The sequence below is a fragment of the Helianthus annuus genome, chromosome 3 (genome assembly GCF_002127325.2).
Source record: "Helianthus annuus cultivar XRQ/B chromosome 3, HanXRQr2.0-SUNRISE, whole genome shotgun sequence".
Classification (NCBI taxonomy): Eukaryota; Viridiplantae; Streptophyta; class Magnoliopsida; order Asterales; family Asteraceae; genus Helianthus; species Helianthus annuus.
The window spans coordinates 108,471,703-108,491,406 of NC_035435.2; the positions used below are offsets into that span (position 1 = coordinate 108,471,703).

The following is a 19,704-nucleotide window of genomic DNA, read 5'->3' on the forward strand; positions in this document are numbered from 1 at the left end:
TAAATTTTTGTTTTATGTTTTGTTCTATTTGTTGTGAGTTAACACGGCCGCATCCTGCGTGTGTGGTTAAACATTTTTACGTTTTGTTCTAAATTTTGTGAGTTAACACGACGAAACGTGCGTATGTGGTTCAACAGTTTTACGTTTCATTTTACTTTCGTTCTAATTTTTGCAAGTTAACACAACGCAACGTCCATGTGTGGTTTGCCGTTATTACGTTTATTTTTCTCGCTTGACAAGTTTGTCGTAACGCAAGGGTCATAGATCGACTTAGTTATTCTTTTATATGTTTTACGCTTTGTTTAAAATTTTGCGAGTTAACACGTCGCAATATGCGTGTGTGATTCAATATTTTTACGTCCATTTTCCTGTTTGACAGGTTCATCGCAATGCGCAGGTCATAGATCGACTTAACTATCCTTTATATGTTTTACTTTTTGGTCTAATTTCTTCGCATTAACATGTTGCAACTTTAGTGTTGGTGGTCACTAGCGGTGGTGTTATATTGCATGGTTTTACGCCCCCGACGCAATACAAGGGGGCTTAAAGGTTTACGTTTCGGTCTAATACTTTCGCATTAACACGACGCAGTTGGTGGGCATGGTTCAACGTACTTTTTATTCGGTTTTGTTTTGTTTTTTTTTTTACATGCCTTTTCAGTGTTGATAGTCCCTGACGACAATGCGTCATTGATGCTACTTGACACGATACGCCTCCATCACAACAACAAGGGGCTTAATACTAGTTGCAATTTAACTACTAAAACATCCCGCGAACCAAACACCGCTTTAATACCATTTTATAATAATACAATACAATTAAGTCGTTAAGCTTCGTAAAGCATATTCGTTTTTATGACGTAAGCGCCCGGACGATACGACTTATATTGCGATAAATCGGCGATTCCGTATTTCTCTAGGCAAACACGCAGATCCCGTTTTCTCATCCCACCGACTTCTTCTCCGGCCACTCTATCCGCCTCTTTCACCGTCATCGGAGGTAACTTCTGCTCCTTATTCTTCTCCGGCATCGATATTCCGTTTTCAATTTCAACTACTTGCTTTATTCAACGCTTTCGTGCACAAACCCTAGGTTTTCGATGTGTATTGTGACATCTGTGTGTAATTTAGTGGATACGGTGCCTAAATATCGGTGAGACACTTCAGATCTGCTTTTTAGAAGTTGAATTCGTGTTTTTATTGAAATTTATTGTTGTAATGAACGCGATTAGGTCATTTGAAGCGAGAATACGTAGGTCGATTTGGATTAGTTGTAATGTTGTGTGAGAAATTGTTGAGGAGATTCGAATTTGAACTCGAACGAAGGATTAGTTACGGACAGTAGTAGAAAATGGTCATCATGTTGTTCTGCTGATGCACGATGATAGTCAACTGCATTTCAACTACTTGCTTTATTGAAGGCGTTTGTTTGTAAAGTGTAAACCCTAGGTTTTCGATGTGTATTGTGATATATGTCTGATTAGAGGTTACCGTGGCTAAATATTGGTGGAACACTTCAGATTTTCTTTTTAGAAGTTGAATTCGTGTTTTTTTTTTGTTTATTGAAATTTGTTTTTCTGACGAGTGCAATTAGGTTACCTGAAGGTTGATTGTGTAGGTTGATTTTGGATTAGTTGCAATGCTGTGTAAAAATTTGTTGAAGATATTCATATTTGAACTCGAAGTCTCGACCGGAGGATTGTTTATAAATAGCACTACAAAATGTTCATTGTGTTGTTCTGTAGATGCATGATGAGAGTCAACTGCATTTCAACATCATTAGAGTTGGTTATGATAACTTACTGTTACATTTTGCTGTAGGTTTAGGATTTAAACTAGAGTGAAGATTAGGAAGTGTCGGTAAGAAGGAAAAATCAGCAACGAGAACAGGTATAAACTGCATTTAGCATAATTCGAAAGTTTTCTTACAGGTTTGATTCATTTGATTGATATTGCATTTTGGATCTGTAGGATTCTGAGGCTAAATTTCAATGGAGGGCGTTGGAGGTAGTAATAGTGCATCAGCTGCTACTTTGGATCAATGGAGGCAGTTTTCCATGCGTTTTCAGTTTTACTTGGATAAAACTACTCCACATGCGGTTTATAGGTGGATTGCCACTGCAGTTTTACTGGTTCTATATGCAGTGAGGGTTTATTATGTGCAAGGGTTCTACATTATCACCTATGGTCTGGGAATCTACATACTGAACCTGTTGATTGGGTTTCTGTCACCACTGGTTGACCCTGAACTGGAACCTTCTGATGGCCCCCTGCTACCTACTAAAGGCTCAGATGAGTTCAAGCCTTTCATCCGACGGCTGCCTGAGTTCAAGTTCTGGTAGTTGTTTCTCTGTCCTTACCATTTTACTTTTTTCTTGTCTGGTAGACTGGTAGTTGATTCCTATACCTTCATTGAAATATGCTATGGTTGTCTGTTCATCTAGTGGCAAGATGCCTACTAGTTATTCTAATGTTTAGTATTGCCGGCTACGGTTAGAAATGCCATTTATGTAATTTAACTCTGTAGGCATTCTGCATTCACTCATTATCAAACCTTTATCACTTGAGTGATAACTAAGCAACCGGTTAAATATTTGCTTTCAACTTGAACTTTCTTCTTACTTTATAGTTTATACATTTTTGTTTTGTGCTCTCAGCATAGCTATCGTTTACATTGCTTTATTTAGACATTAGAGATACATTGATAAATTTTAATCCTTATTTTTTTCATTAAAAGATGTACTGTTATCTTCAATTTTTGGCTGTTATGCTTCCAGGTACGCTATCACAAAGGCTTTCATCATATCATTCTTGATGACTTTCTTCTCTATGTTTGATGTCCCCGTCTTTTGGCCTATACTACTTTGTTACTGGTTTGTGCTATTTACCCTCACAATGAAACGCCAGATCATGCACATGATCAAATACAAATATGTCCCTTTCAATATCGGAAAACAGGTAATTGTGGCACTTTTATCATTTCTTATTTTCTTTTTCTCCCTTTTTAGGTCATCCAAAAAATAAAGGCGCCTTTACACTAACAACTAAATGTAGGCTTGTAGCAATTGTAACTCAGTTACTTCGAAAATGGGTTGATTCGGGGTAACTCCCAACGGGTCAAATTTCATACACTGATAAAATGAAAACGAGTCATATGGGTCCCGCAGGTTGAAAAGTTCTATTCAATTGTTTTTAAAATGAAAACGGAATATGTTTGACCCATATCAACCCATATGACAAAACGAAATATTTTCGACCCATCTAGGCACCTCTAGTGACATCTGTTGGTTATCTTTGTTGACCCTTGTACAAGATTTCTTTTACAATTGTTTTTTGGTGCAACAGAAATACGGTGGTAAGAAATCTTCAGCTGGGAGCAGCAGTGGCTCACGTGCAGATTGAAGCGGTTTGAGAGGGGGAAGGGGTTGTTCTTAATCTTTTGGGTTCCAAATGATGATATTGAAGAAACAAAAAAAAGATAATGAATTCAGAACGTTTGAAATATTTGAAAACCGTAATAGATTTAGATTATAATATGATAGATTCGATTCGTGTACAAACATGACGATGAATGTGTGTTACTACTACTACTTCGTTCACACATTTATTTTGGCTTGTTTTTCTTTTAAATGTTTTTAAACATTGTGCTATATTATCATCCACCAATTTGCTCTGTCGGTTAGGGATGGGAAATGATATATGTCCATAGTTACCTGCTTTTAGTTGTTGGACCAAAGATATTTGTATGATCTGGTGCTTCATAGCGGCAAATGCATGAGTTTTGCATTGGATTTACTCGTTGAAGTTTTCTGTGTTCGTTGAACACAGTAATTTTCTTTTCTCTGTAAACATATACTTCAAAACTCTGAACTTGAAAATTTTGAGTAAGTTGCGTATAATTCGTGTTCGTGTGGTTTGTAGTAGGGATGAGCATTTGGTACTGGGTATCGGTATTGGTATCGGTATCGGTATCGTACTGGTATTGAATCGTACCGGCTATATTCGGTTCCGATACCCATTTGATACCCATTTTCCCCGTTTTCATTACCGGTATTTACGGGTAAATACTGGTACAGGTACCAATTTTCCCCATTTTTCAGTACCGGTACCGGTTCGGTATCGAACGAGAACCATGCTCATCCCTGGTTTATTGCTAGATGAATTTGATCGTTAATATTAGCATTAACTTTGAATAAATATGGTAAATTTGAATATGTAGGATAAATTTGAGTTTGTTCACTTGTAGTTATCAATATATATGTATCACTTCGTTTCAAGTAAGGTATATTAGTACGTCTTAATTTGTGTCATACATATTGAATGAATGTTCTCAAATGTTGAGGTGATTTTTACGCAATTACATGGAGTCTTCTCTCAATCCTATATGTTTTAAAACATAAATCTATACAAACTTAATCCATTGTGAGGAACCAAATACGGATGATAATCACTTATGAATGTCAGATATCTGGATAGTCATAACTGACTATCATTCCGTATTTGGTTCCTCACAATAGATTAAGGTAGCGTTCGTTTCGTGGAATATAACGTAATTGGAATTGGAATTACAATTTGTTTGGAATTCAGGCGTGTTCGTTTTACAGAATGTAGTGGAATCTGGATGAAATTGGAATATAGATTTCGTTTCTTATGTTATCGTTCAATTCCAATTCATTCTTTTGTTAAAACGAACACCATAAGAAATGAATTTTACATTCCAATCCATTTAGATTACATTTCATTAAGTGAAATGAATACCACCTAAGTTTGTATATATTTATTTTTAAAACAAAATACTATCTTTTAAACATAAATTTGGGGTGTTCTATAACGGAACATGTGTTGCCATACTTTACAGACCTGTTTAACAAATAAGCCATTAAAACCGGAACTAACAGTACAACCAAGGTGCGTTCTATAACGGAACATGTATTACCGTACTTTACACATCTGTTTAACATACAAGCCATTAAAACTGGAACTAACAGTTTAACCAAAAACCCGATTTTGGTCATAGATCTTAATGGCGATTGCCGCGATCCTGATAGCACGATTTCAATAGGAGATGGAGGTAGTTTGATGAACCGAAGGGGTATGGTTGTTGTTGTTCAGTCTATATTGTGTATCTATGATTTTGAGTTATATTTATATTTATATTTCATTTTATATTCATATACCATACATATATAAATTTATATATTAAACCAAAAAATAAATAAAGCAAAGGGACATAAGTGTCTTATAATAATAAATTATCTTATATGGCATTATAGCCTAGTGACATTTTGAGGATGAGATAAGGCTTAAGGACCTACGTTCGATTCCTACAAGGGGGGTTTTCCCAGGTTTATTGGGTTTCCTACGGAATTGTTGTATAAGCATTATAGCCTGGTGGAGATTGATATGATTGGATAGTTTCGCTGGTGCCACGATGATGATTGCTTCTAAACATACATTACATCATTAGAAAGAAGTTATTTGTTTTGTTTACGTATACATGTGTGGAAGAAGTAACACTAAATGTTCCGATTCCATATAGATCACTAAATAAATACCTTCCTAAACATGATGTTAGTTCATCTTAAATTTATAAATTAAATATTGTGCACCCTCATTATTAATTATAACTTTAGGCAACAATTCCTTACACGACTCATACACCCCCGTTAACAGCCAGTAATCTAATACAGTTAATATCCATAGTTATTTTGTTACTATTTATAGTGAAGTTTATTGTAGATAGAACAACCATGTCGTACTCTTGTTGTTAGGTATACTTTATAGTTGTCATTTTCGATGCATATATATAGATAATGTAGAATGAAATGTGAGAAATGTACCATAGGCATATGGCAATTGTTAGTGGGTAGCTTTGGGTCCACAATTCTTGTGGGCTTGTTAGGAGACAAAGTATGAGGGTTAATATTGTAAATGTTGATAGATAGTTCTGGGTTGTTGTGTAATAGTTGTAATAAGTGAGGGGGGTTAAATGTACAAAGAGTGGTTAGTTGTTAACAGGTTAGTTAGATGGTTGTTAAAGGTATTGTTAGGAGACAAAGTATGAGGGTTAATATTGTAAATGTTGATAGATAGTTCTGGGTTGTTGTGTAATAGTTGTAATAAGTGAGGGGGGTTAAATGTACAAAGAGTGGTTAGTTGTTAACAGGTTAGTTAGATGGTTGTTAAAGGTAGTTAACAGTTGTATAAGTAGGATCATGGGTTGTTAATAAGATTTAGCTTGATTGATCGTATTCTTCTTCTCTTGGTTCTGTGTTCGTTCTATCAAGTGGTATCAGAGCTTCCGTTCCTCGGCAGCTCTTGAATTCATCCATAATTCGATTCAAATTCCGATTATTCATTGTTAGGTCAAAATTCGCTCCGTTCAATTGTTACAGAATTTGATCATTGTTCGATCAAATTCATTCAGTTCTTTCGATTCAAATTGATCATTGTTCGATCAATTTTATCACAATTTGGTAAAAATGACAACCAGGAATCAATCCCTAAATCAAACCCTAGAACAGAGGGTTCAGGATCATGATGCAGCAGTACATCGTTTGGAGACTGTCACTGGGAAGAATCTTACAGAATTAGAAGCAATTAAGGTGGCAACAACTCAAAATTTAGCAGAAATGGCGGAAATGAAGTCTCAAATGTCTGAGATTCTCAAGAATTTACAGAATATAGGAATGGGGAGGAATGATTCTCTTAATGGATTCCATTCAAGAACTAATAGTGATAATGAAGATCAGTCCTATCAGAGGCAATTCCACAAGGTAACAAAGATGGATTTCCCAAAGTTTAATGGTACAAATGTGGAGGGTTGGTTATGTAGGGTGGAACACTACTTTTCAGTAGATGAAACTCCAGAAAGATTGAAGGTTAAGTGTGCAATTATTCACTTAGAAGATGTTGCTTTGTTATGGCATCAATCCTTTGTTAAGTCAAGAGGTGGTTCGATTGAAGGAATGTTATGGGCTGAGTATAAGAGCTTCATTGCAACGAGATTTGCTGAAGTAATGATTCAAGATGCAATGGGGGCACTGGCTGCTTTGAAACAGAAAGGGTCTTTACAAGAATTCTGTCAACAATTTGATTTGGGTCTCACTAAGGTAAATTTGTGTGATGAATATGCAGTGAGTTTATTTTTAAGGGCTGTTAAACCGGAAATAGGATACCCAGTGAGACTGTTAAGACCAAGGAATATTCCTGAAGCTTACATGTTAGCAAGATTACAAGATGAGGCTAATGAGGCTATACAAGGTGTTAAGTATAATAAGCCCTATAATGCTAATGTGTTTCACCAAAAGAATAATAACCACTACAGTACTAAGTCAATTGCTGGTAATACTTCCTCAAATTTACCCTTATTGACTGCACCTCCTATTAAAGCTAAGCCTATCAATTCGAGAAGATTGAGCCCTAAAGAGATAGCTGATAAGCGGGCCAGGGGTGAGTGTTTTGGTTGTAATGAGAAGTTTAGTGCTACTCACCAATGTAAAAATAAGCAACTGTTTTCAATTGAAATAATGGAAGAGGAAAATGAGGAGGAAAAGGGTGAGGAGTATGAAGAAGAGATAGTAGTAGAGATGCCAGAACCACACATTTCTTTGAATGCCATAATGGGTATTCCCTCTTATTCTACCATGAGAGTTATTGGGTCGATAGGGACTAAAACAATACATATATTGATCGACTCAGGATCAACACATAACTTTTTAGATGAAAAGTTAGCATTGAGAATGGGAATTGAGGTCAAGACTATTCAACCCATGGATATCATAGTGGCTGATGGGGATCAAATGAAATGTGTTAAAATGAGTGAGAATTTGCATTGGACCATGCAGGGAAACTGGTTTAAAGCAGATGCTTTCCTTATTCCATTGTCCAATTATGACATGGTCTTGGGAATACAATGGTTACACAGTCTCAACGATATAACATGGAACTTTAAGGAGTTAACAATGAAATTCCAGTTGAATGGCAGTGATTTTGAGTTAAAAGGGATTAAGAATAAAGGGGTTTCATTATGTTCTGTTGAGAAAATGCAAGAAATATTGGCTGATAGAAATCAAGTGGCTCAAGCTCAGTTGTTTAGTATGGTTTCGGAGGGACAATCACCACATGTAAGTTACAAGGGACATGAGGAAGCATTAAACAGTTTGTTAAGAGAGTATGAAGATGTTTTTGCTGTTCCCAATACTTTACCTCCGAAAAGGCCTTGTGATCACAAAATCATTCTTAAGGAGGGCACACAACCCATAATTCAAAAACCATACAGATACCAGGCTGCACAAAAGGATGTTATCGAGAAGATGACCCAGGAGTTGCTAGATACTGGAGTCATAAGAGAAAGTACAAGCTCATTCGCTGCACCAGTTGTTCTTGTAAAGAAAAAGGACGGCACTTGGAGGATGTGCATAGACTACAGAAGATTAAATGATGCCACGGTAAAAAACAGTTTTCCCATACCATTGATTGATGAGTTGTTAGATGAGTTGGGGGGTAGTTCTGTCTTTTCAAAGCTAGATTTACGGTCTGGCTACCATCAGATTCGAATGTATGAGGATGACATTTACAAGACGACCTTTAGGACCCATCAAGGACACTTTGAATTTTTAGTGCTTCCTTTTGGGTTAACTAATGCACCGGCAACCTTCCAGGCCCTGATGAATACAACTTTTAAACCACTGCTGAGGAAATGTGTTTTGGTCTTTTTCGATGATATCTTGGTATACAGTTCTTCGATGGAACAACACTTGAAAGATTTGAAAGAAGTTCTGCAATTGCTGCGGAAACATACATTAATGGCCAAAAAGTCTAAATGCTCGTTTGCTGGGGCACAAATAGAATACCTGGGGCATGTTATAACTAAAACAGGTGTAGCTACTGATCCATCAAAAGTCTCTGCTGTTATCAATTGGCCTGTCCCTAAAACAGTGAAGCAGTTGAGGGGGTTCTTGGGGCTAGCAGGCTATTACAGAAGATTTATCAGATCTTTTGGGGGTATTGCTAAGCCACTCACTAATTTGTTGAAGAAGGAGGGATTTGTATGGTCTGAGGAGGCACAAGGAGCATTTGATCAGCTTAAACATGCATTATCCAACTCCCCTGTTCTCACCTTACCTGATTTTTCTAAGGTGTTTATTATTGAAACTGATGCATCTGCAAAAGGATTGGGAGCTGTACTAATGCAGGAAGGGCATCCCTTGGCTTTCATTAGTAAGGGAATTTCTATCAATCAGATGTCTATGTCGGTTTATGAGAAGGAATTGCTGGCCATTCTTATGGCAGTCAAGCATTGGCATCATTATTTGATAACCAAACACTTCATCATTAGAACAGACCAGAGGAGCTTAAAATATCTTTTGGAACAAACGGTTAATACACCCTTACAACAAAAATGGCTGTCAAAATTGGTGGGTTATGATTATGAAATAGTTTACAAAAAGGGTAGTGAAAATTCTGTGGCTGATGCACTATCAAGAGTAGAAGGGTTGACATTATTCCAAATGAGTATTGGTTCTGTGAAACCCTTGCTGTGGGATAAAATTCAAAACAGTTGGATTCAAGATAGTCAAATACAAGCTATTATTCATTCTCTGAAGTCTGGGGTGCCTGTTAAACAGATGACTTGGGTTAATGATGTTTTAAGAAGGAAGGGCAAGATAGTCATTGGTAATAATGCAGATGTAAGGAAGGAAATTCTGGAGTTGTGCCATTCGTCTGCATCAGGAGGACATTCTGGGTATACCCCTACTTTGCATAGGCTGAAAAGTATGTTTTATTGGAAAAAGTGTGACAGGGATGTGAAGGCTTTTGTGAAGGAATGTGTGACTTGTCAAAGGGCTAAATATGAGAGAATAGCTACACCAGGGTTATTGCAGCCGCTGCCTACACCTACATCTGTCTTTTCTGATATTGCTATGGATTTTATAGGTGGTCTACCTAAGGCTTTTGGTAAGGATACTATCCTAGTAGTTGTAGACAGATTCACAAAGTATGCCCATTTTATGAGTTTAGCTCATCCCTTTACTGCTGCACAAGTAGCTCAACTTTTGTTTGATAATGTCTTCAAATTACATGGTTGCCCCTCTACTATAGTATCGGATAGAGATGCTGTTTTCCTAAGTGAGTTTTGGAAAGATTTTATGAAGTTACAAGGAATAGAGTTGGCCTTCTCATCTGCATATCATCCTCAGTCTGATGGGCAGACTGAGGTCTTGAATAGATGCTTGGAATCATACCTTAGATGCATGGTTATGGATACTCCACTACAATGGCCTAAATGGTTGACTCTTGCTGAGTGGTGGTACAATTCTACATGGCATTCTGCCATAGGAATGTCACCCTTTGAAGCTCTATATGGGGTACATCCTCCTGTCCACATTCCTTTCATTCCCCATGAATCAAAGCTAGAATCCATTGACCAACTGTTTGCAGCTAGGGAATTGAAACTTGTGAACTTAAAGAAGTCTTTGTGTAGAGCCAAAAATCAAATGAAACAATATGCAGACAAAAAGAGGACAGAACGGAATTTTAAAATTGGAGATTGGGTCTATGTTAAGCTACAAGCTTATGTCCAGAAGACAATGAAGGCTCATACTCATCAGAAGTTAGGTCCTAAATATTTTGGCCCATTTTTGATCGTTGAAAAAATAGGGCAAGTGGCTTATAAGCTGGACCTGCCTTCAACTTCGAAGTTACATCCGACATTCCATGTTTCTCTACTGAAGCCAGCTTATGGCAGCCATGATCATGTTGTTCCATTACCTGCTGAACCACGGTTTACACTTCAGCCTCGTGCCATAATGGATAGGAAGATCACTAAAAAGAACAATCGGATGGCTACAAGTATTTTGGTTCATTGGGAGAATTTGCCAATAACGGAGGCAACATGGGAAGATTTGGAAGAATTTCAGCTGAGATTTCCTCATTTCAATTCTTGAGACAAGAATTTTGTTAGGGGGGAAGTATTGTTAGGAGACAAAGTATGAGGGTTAATATTGTAAATGTTGATAGATAGTTCTGGGTTGTTGTGTAATAGTTGTAATAAGTGAGGGGGGTTAAATGTACAAAGAGTGGTTAGTTGTTAACAGGTTAGTTAGATGGTTGTTAAAGGTAGTTAACAGTTGTATAAGTAGGATCATGGGTTGTTAATAAGATTTAGCTTGATTGATCGTATTCTTCTTCTCTTGGTTCTGTGTTCGTTCTATCAGGGCTACACACATGTTGATAACTCAACAAATTTCTTTTTACCTAACTTTCACTTTTGTTAAAAATAAATTATATAAATAGACTAGGTGGCTTATAAGTAGTTATAGATTTATTCACCACCATATGAATTTGACATTTTAATTTTAGCACTTGCAAGAAACAATCAAAACCACACGCTCTTTATTATTCACCACCATATCCATATGGTAAGTTCTAAAAAGTAGAAACCAAAACCAACCCAATACAAACACAAGTATATAGCTGACACGAAACGGAATGCCATCCACGGGCCACCATGGTCACACGAAACGGTTGAGATACTCGTCAACCGTAGTGTATTTCACATCAGGATAAAGTGCAGAAGCTTCCACCCCAAATGATGGCTTGATCTCAAAGTTTGTTTGATCTCCCTTCACAAGGATCGAATGAGAGATTGATAACACCACATTCAATGGAACCGGAGATTCTACATCATAAATAATCAACAAATAAATAAATTACTTCACAAGTGGATATATATATATATATATATATAGGTACCAATGTCAACTGGTATTATTATTACCTTGTATGTTCTTCAAAACTTGATCTTCAGAAAGATAAACCTTCTCCAATGTTTTTCCGATCTTTTTCTCCCACAACGATATGAGTTCATTGAACGAGTAGATGTTAGCAGGAGGCTTGATATACACGATCTTGTTGAGTGTTCTTGGATCATCCACAGTTTTAATGGTGTATGTTCCAATGTCATGTTCATCATTGTAAACAGCTGCGATACAACTAGATGATTAGAACGGTAAGTGCTAAACGTACCCCACCCCCTCTAATATTGCGTGTTGTACCCCCTTCCCTTCTGTAAGGTGTCAAACCTCTAATATTTTATCTTTTCACACTGAGATACAAAAAATTCCCTTTATTTGACGTTTTGGGGGGGGGGGGGGGGATGCGTTTAGTCAACCCTATTAGGGAAATGGGACAACATCGTCTTAATGCTCAAATACTTTGAAATCAATTTTTTTTCATACCTTTTGCGTTTCCATCACCTAATATCACAACCTTATCCCTCGGCGGAGCGGTGACACCTGGTTGCGCCAATGTTGGAAGGAAATAACCGGCGAAACAATTGGAAGAAATGTAGGTATGAGGGATATTTTCAGCTTCAATGGCACGACGAATCCCAGCCTTGGTTGCAAAAGCTGTTTTGGCCGGCTCCACGGCGTGTGTACGGTCCACATCATTTCCAAACTCTGACGGGTAGAATTTCTGAAATATATTGGAAATGGAATACATTAACATGAAAAAAACCTTGACAGCTGTTTTTTTATAATCATTAGAACTTGTCATCAGAAAACTCATAGGATCCGCCAATACCTAGGCAGGTGGGAATAGATTAACAATACCTTGACGTTACCAGCTTCTTTGATCGCGGCAATAATATTACCTTGATCACCAAGTTGTAGGTGACCTACCGTCGAGATCACAACATCTACCTGCTTTATCGCCTTAACAAGACTCTCATGATCATACAAGTCACCCTGTAGCCAAAAACACACATAAATAATCAATATACATTTAAATCACAAACAAAAAATCTTAATTAACAATGATATACAAAGAATTGTGCTAGAACTTCTGTACTAGAGAAAAGGAAAAATTACATAAAAAAGAAAACAATAAATAGGGAAAACTAATATAACCAGACTGATTATTAAATAGTTAATAGTGGATTGTACCAGTTAAATAAAGAAAATAGAGTAGAATACACTGAATGGTTTCTATGGTTAACCAAAATTTTGGAAATTGTCTCTGGCTTTTCAAAAGTACATGGATGGTCCATGTGGTTTGTATTTTGTAACACATTTAGTCATTAGCTAACAAATTTAAAGGTTTTAGCCGGTCTAAGTTAGGGACTAAATGCGTTACACAGTACAAACCACGAGGACCATCATGTTCTTTTGGCAAAATTTGGGACTATATTCGTTACAAAATGCAAACCATAAGAACTATCTATAAAAAAACCAGTTCGTGTACTTTTGGAACCGGTGATTCATAATTTTGTTCAACTATAGGGACCATCCATGTACTTACTCAAGAAAATATTAAATAGTTAGTAATGAAAATTTAAGAATTGTTAATACGGGTGAAATAAAGCGAAAAAAAATCTTAGTATCATATAAAAGCCATAACACCTGACGCAACTAGTTACTTGTTAGAGAAAAACACAACGGTTATTAGTTATCACTCACAGTGACAAAATGAGCGAAAAAAATATTAGGGTCATATAAAAATCATGACACCTACGTAACTAGTTACTCATTAGAGAAAAACACAACAGTTATTAGTAGTTATCACTCACAGTGACAAAATGAACGCCGGATTTCTTAAACGAGTCGATGAGAGCGGATTTTGAAGGATCGGAGAGTGTTGATTCCCTGACTAGGAGGAAAGTAGGATGGCCATATTTGGCGCTCGCCTCAACGATGAATTTTCCGATGTAACCAGTTCCTCCAATGATCAGAATCTTACTCTTCTCGGCCATTTTGTTTCTACGACGGTTTCCGGGTGGTCGATGTTTGTTAAAAAGAGTGCAACGGCCAAGGGCTTTAAGCATACAATAAGTGTGTAGCAACCAACGACTAGTGAGTAGTTATAGAGCAAATGGTGTGTCGCTTGCATATATAATTGATGTGTCGCTATTCTGACTCTTGGTTGATTACCATTATGTTATTTTGTTTTGTTTTGGAGTAATTTCGAAATGACCAAAGTTTCATTATGCATCTATACTCATGAATATGTCCAGATTCATCTTTGATTCCTTTTTTTTTTAAACGTGTGAATTATTCGTGCATGTTGGGTGGTCTAACATGCGTTGTCTTAACCGGGTCCGTGCTAGAGAGTCCCCTCGCACAATAGATTCCCAAGTTAAACCCCTTAATGAGAAACCCTTATCACTCAGACTTATACTTGAGATCTAGAGGGAAAAACTCACCCAAACCTACCATAAATAGAACTTAAATACCTTTACTACCACTATAGCATTAATGATGGTTTCATCTTTGATTCCTCTTGTTTGTTCTCTTATCTTTAGGTGGAGCATTTTGCTTTTCAATTTCTTCTAGAAGCACTATGAAAAGTAGTTAATTTCTTTTTATTTATTGTTTATGTTTATATTGTAACGCTTACGTCATAGATTGATCAACATAAGGAAAGAAAAGATTGATTATATGAATTAGATAGATTGATCAACATAAGGAAAGAAAAGATTTGTAAGACCCAAACACGTTTTAATCATAAAGACGCAGCGGAAATACGAGCCTTAAAATTTCTTTCTCTATAAACGTCTTGACATACTTGAAATTCCATTTTAAAATAACTCTTTTGCAATAAATACATTCTTCGTTCTCATTTATATAAAAAAAAAGATAACTTATGTTTACTAAATTACATAATCACCCTTCCCGTACAATCTATCTTATGACTCGATCTTCGACCACTTACACCTCATGATGATGATCCGTGATTCCGTGTAACCTGCATTCACCACATACATTCACATCATTAGTATTTGGTGACATTATATATAATCGAAGATTCATAATTATAGGATCACGTCGCGTTCTATCCTCATATATATTCCATTCGGTTATCTTTCTGAATTCAAGCATTTCATCTCGGTGTTTAACCTTCAATGAGTCAACAATAATGTACCTGCATTTCATTTCATTCTCAAAGGCAACCCGGTTAGCATCATTAATACTCATATATATATTTACACCATACATACATACAAGTCTCACTCATTCGAATACATATGGTTCAATAACACGCATACGTATTATCTAAACCAACTCATTTGAGTATAATAAATTCTACTTCATACACCTACCCCTCTATCCAAACTCTTACATAAAACTTACATTCTCACATATTCATACTAACAATTCTTAACACACAAACTACTATACATATAAGTCTCTTACATACCAACCTACGCATATACTCATTTCAATTCGTGTTTACTAATAGGTTTCATCTACTAACATACGATTAATCTATTCATACATTCCTACATATTTATTTCGTTCCCACACATACTTGCATACACGCCCCATTCTTACCCGTACATCATAAACACTCTTCAATGAGTTTCGGGTACATTTCGGGAGCTTAAAAATGATTTCTATAATCATCCATACCTCACAAAACTATATGGTAAAGTTGGGGTACATTATGGAAGTTTAATGGGGCTTGGGAATGGGTCTATGGGGTCCCGAATCGAAGAAAAACGAAGAAACGGGGTTGCTGGCGTCGGCTGACGCGTAAACAGCAATTTAGGGCGTCAGCCAACTGCTGCCCAGCGTCGGGGACGCTGCTACCAGCGTCGGCGACGCTGCCCCTGCAGCACCGACGCCGAATTTCATTCTTTTTGACGTTTCGACCCCCGTTCGCGCATCCCGAACTTCCCAAAACGTAAAATAACATTATTACAAGCCCCCAAATCATTCTAACACTTAACCCCAAGTTCCCATAACCAAATCCTATACTTTTATCTTACTTTCTTGATTTTGACCCGTTTGATGTTACCGAGTTGTTTCCGACAAAGTTAACTACTTTTAACCCGCTACAACAATACTTACCTTAATACTAACATTACTTAACATTCTTACATGGTTCCCGTACCACAACATCCAAAATCCACATCCGACACATTACTTTCCACATTTTGACCCGTTTGATCTTAACAAGAGTTTTCATTCATAACTAATTCACATATTACCCAATACGACCTTACTTACTTTTGTTCTATCATTTCTTACCCATCATTCTTGCAATCAAAACTCATTATATATAAATAAATTTAGTTCGGGAATCACTTACCTTAAGCGTTCGTGTTCATGATTGCTTCCTCGCCTCCGCTTGACCCGTTAACCTTCCGTTCTTGAGTCCATGCTAATGTGATTCTTATCCTTTCATGTCATCACAATCACATTATGGTTAGCACACATGATCATTCATACTAACATTCATTTCTTTCCATTCATACATTACTTAACTTTTTATTAACCAAATACCACATACATAAGGCATAGACTAAAAGTCACCTTGTTCCACATTCACGCAACTCAATTACATCATACACAACACATAGATCATCTAATCATGGTTGCAAAAATCGCGACTAGTCGGCGATTAATCGCTGACTAGTCGCTAGTCGCCCATCAACTGAGTAATTTTCAGCTAATCAGTAAAAAAATCGCTAGTCGGCCTAGTCGGCCCTAATCGGCCCTAGTCGGCCCTAATCGCGACTAGTCGGTTGGGAAAAATCGGAAAAAATCGGGAAAAAACAAGAAAAATCGGAAAAAATCGAAAAAAACACATATTCCGGCCAAAACCTCCCAGATTCCGGTCAAAACTTGTCCACTTAAAAAAATTACGTATAAAAATATATGTATATATGTATAAAAACTTAAAATTATACATAAAAAGTCCGATCCGATTAATCCCAATTAATCCCGAGTAATCCCGAGTAGTCGCTAGTCCCTACCTCACCGACCCGCTAGCGACTAGCGAGTTCTCCAACCTTGCATCTAATACATAACACATGACTTCTCTACTATTACAATTGTGTCCGAAAGGCTAACCATGCTATTCATTCATTGTTGACTTTCAGAAAGTCAACTGTCCTACTTACACACTTTCAAATTATGAACATGTATCCATATTAATATGGTAGGCCATAGTATTAACACTATACGTATTACATACTCGTATTTTATGACATATACAACTACATGATCACTTATATATATACATACACACACATATACATACATAATCCATTCCATTCACACTAGCATTCTCATATTTTTACAACTAACACCTTAACCCATACTAAGCTAACCCAACATCATTTCAACATAATATCCAAATGAACTATATCTAAATCACACTTCTCATGTTAGTTTACTATCAATTTCATTATTCTCACGTTCTATACATGTTTACCCATTACTTGCATATAATTTCACATATTATTTTCATTTAGACATTTCATCAAACACTTGGTGCGCGTACTACTTTCTAAGCATAATGTACAAGTATTTCAAGCTTTTCTTTCTACTTATCACTTTCATTCATCAACACAAGTAAATATCAAACAAAGTCAATGCCATACTCAACCTATATAACGATTACACATCACATACTACATAATACATCTAATTTGCGTAACAATTGGACATGGGTGATCCACCCATGTCGCCATCTTCATCATCACCAAATGGGTTTATGTCAAAAACATCAAATTACTTGAAATTGTTCATAACTAAAGTTTTATTTGGTGATTCTAACACACCTTCATACTAAATTTCATACAAATTCAAGAATTTATCCTACACCAATTACTTGCAAAATCATCAAATCGATTTCTATGACTTACCACATGCTTGTTTAGGATAGATGATGCTAAATATTAATCCATGCACATAATCATCAAGCTAGATGCCTTCAATTTGTTGAATTTCTTCAAAACTAGAATGGGTTTTCTTTCTCCCCTTGAAATGTCGAACATTAGACATTGTTTTGATGTTCCTCTCATTTTCCACTAACTAGTTATAACATTTTTTTACAATATACACATTCGGTCCCTCAAGATTGTTTGCTTATTTTTACTTGGTCATAACTTATCTATTTAGTTAACAATAACCCTAACCAAGTTAGCTAGAGACTTATTTATTTCATGCCATATCCCAAGAAGCCTTACTAGCTAATTTAGCCCTTGGGTTTTGGGGTGTTACAAGTCTACCCCCCTTAAAGGAGGTTTCGTCCCCGAAACCTTTCTCATTTTTAGCAAACTATAACTACCTTTACCTACCGATTGCTCATTCTCTCATTTCAACCACTATGCATACCATAGCACGAATTCACTCATGTCTTATACAAAGGAGCTTTATTCATGAACAAACATAGTCATATATTTTGTCTCTACCTCTTGTATTAAGCAAAATGCTTTCATACATTTTAATCATGATAAACTGATTACTTCTACTTGTACTTGTAAATCATTCTTAATATGGTATCCTTCTAATTACTTTCATAGTCACATAAAAGTTAGAATATGGTCATGTTTTTATCATAAATGTTAAGTTATAGTATCGCTATCGCAACAAGGCTACCGACACCACTTACTTACAAGGTTTATACTTACCTTGGTTAGGGAAAGAAACACAATCCCTTATTCACTCTCACATGTTTGGTTCATATTTACTTACGGATTCAAGTCCTTTCCATTCTTACTTTTCGTTCCTATATGTTTGATCCGTACATTAACTACGGATTCAAACTTTTTCATTCTTACTTTTCACTTTTATAAGTTTGACCCGTACCCACCCATGAATTCAATATTTTTTTTATTCATACTTTTCATGCTTACAAGTTTGATCCGTACATCAACTACGGATTCAAACTTTTTAATTCTTACTAAAAATTTTAATATTTCCTCTTAACGACCACAATTGTGGGTTGAAATTTCCTCCAAAATTGACCTTTAAAGGTCATACATTACATATTATACCATACTTATTTTGTCGTTCGTTTATTATTGGGTAGCATTCTATCTATCAATTCTTACTTATCAATCATGAGTTAAACATTTTACTGACCTCGTCATCATTGCGTAATTCAATGATCCGTAAGCCGGGTCAACCCGCTTCTTCATAGTACCTTCCGTACCAGGATTGATTTCATTCATTCATGTATTAAGTTCCTGCTCTTGAGCATCCTTTCATCAGCTCTACTACTTTTATCATGCCAAGAATTTCACCATTCTCATCTGTAATATTAACGGTTAGCACATATCATTCAAATTTCTTCGAGTATGGCGTTTATCAATTTAACTTGCTTACATACTAGCCCTTTCTAGATTCTTTTAAAATGTTAGTTCGCTCGACCCATTCTTAATGGGTCAATACATGACCATTCCTTAGCATAACATTTTCATTTATTTGACCTGTTCACAACTGGCCAACATATGACCGTTTCTTAACATATCATATTCATTCAGTTATTCAATTATTCGGTGTTAACTCACCCATATTCTTCCATAAATCCTTAACTTACTAGGCATACTACTATAGCTTTCATTGGTCTTCCCTACTTTGGCGAGTCAAATACTTCATACTATTTTACTAATACTTGATTAATAACTATCAACTTACTTTGTTTGACTTTTCGGAAGTCAATTTGTAAATACATTCCGACCTATGCTTACCAATTACCCAGTCCTGACACATCCCTCTCTAACCGAGCTATAAGCAACTATTAAAAAAGACATAATCTTTATAAATACCAATGCAAGTCAAATCCATTACCTCGTTCCATCTGTTGAGTGAATATTCTTACTAATAAATGAACGTTCCAACTGTTGAATGAATATTCTGGCTATTGAGTGAACGTTCCAATTATTGAGTGAACATTCTTGCTAATGAGT

At 36.2% G+C, this 19,704-nt stretch overlaps 2 protein-coding genes across 3 annotated transcripts; one reads left to right on the plus strand and one right to left on the minus strand.

The window, feature by feature from the left end:
• The first annotated feature begins 845 nt into the window (after positions 1-845).
• LOC110929536 (protein RER1B) lies at positions 846-3,681 on the plus strand. 2 transcript variants are annotated; one of them, XM_022172691.2, is made up of 5 exons: positions 846-999; positions 1,821-1,889; positions 1,971-2,337; positions 2,777-2,957; positions 3,345-3,681. In XM_022172691.2, the coding sequence occupies exons 3-5, from the start codon at positions 1,991-1,993 to the stop codon at positions 3,399-3,401; spliced, it is 585 nt and encodes a 194-aa protein (XP_022028383.1). In that variant the 5' UTR covers positions 846-999; positions 1,821-1,889; positions 1,971-1,990; the 3' UTR covers positions 3,402-3,681. The 2 variants fall into 2 exon arrangements, with proteins under 2 accessions (XP_022028383.1, XP_022028384.1); XM_022172692.2 differs by lacking the exon at positions 1,821-1,889 and having other exon boundaries at positions 859-999.
• A 7,692-nt stretch (positions 3,682-11,373) lies between these two features.
• LOC110929535 (phenylcoumaran benzylic ether reductase Pyrc5) lies at positions 11,374-14,009 on the minus strand. Its single transcript, XM_022172690.2, has 5 exons — positions 13,573-14,009; positions 12,617-12,751; positions 12,242-12,479; positions 11,782-11,985; positions 11,374-11,682 (listed from the first exon to the last, which is right to left on the minus strand). The coding sequence occupies exons 1-5, from the start codon at positions 13,825-13,827 to the stop codon at positions 11,516-11,518; spliced, it is 999 nt and encodes a 332-aa protein (XP_022028382.1). The 5' UTR covers positions 13,828-14,009; the 3' UTR covers positions 11,374-11,515.
• Positions 14,010-19,704: the final 5,695 nt, after the last annotated feature.

Coding starts and splice junctions, on each gene's coding strand:
- LOC110929536 (XM_022172691.2), top strand. CDS start 1,991: ATGGAGGGCGTTGGAGGTAGTAATAGTGCATCAGCTGCTACTTTGGAT. Junction 2,338..2,776: donor CTGCCTGAGTTCAAGTTCTG/GTAGTTGTTTCT, acceptor TTATGCTTCCAG/GTACGCTATCACAAAGGCTT. Junction 2,958..3,344: donor CTTTCAATATCGGAAAACAG/GTAATTGTGGCA, acceptor TTGGTGCAACAG/AAATACGGTGGTAAGAAATC.
- LOC110929535 (XM_022172690.2), bottom strand. CDS start 13,827: ATGCTTAAAGCCCTTGGCCGTTGCACTCTTTTTAACAAACATCGACCA. Junction 12,752..13,572: donor CCGGCGTTCATTTTGTCACT/GTGAGTGATAAC, acceptor TTTTGGCTACAG/GGTGACTTGTATGATCATGA. Junction 12,480..12,616: donor AAGAAGCTGGTAACGTCAAG/GTATTGTTAATC, acceptor AATATATTTCAG/AAATTCTACCCGTCAGAGTT.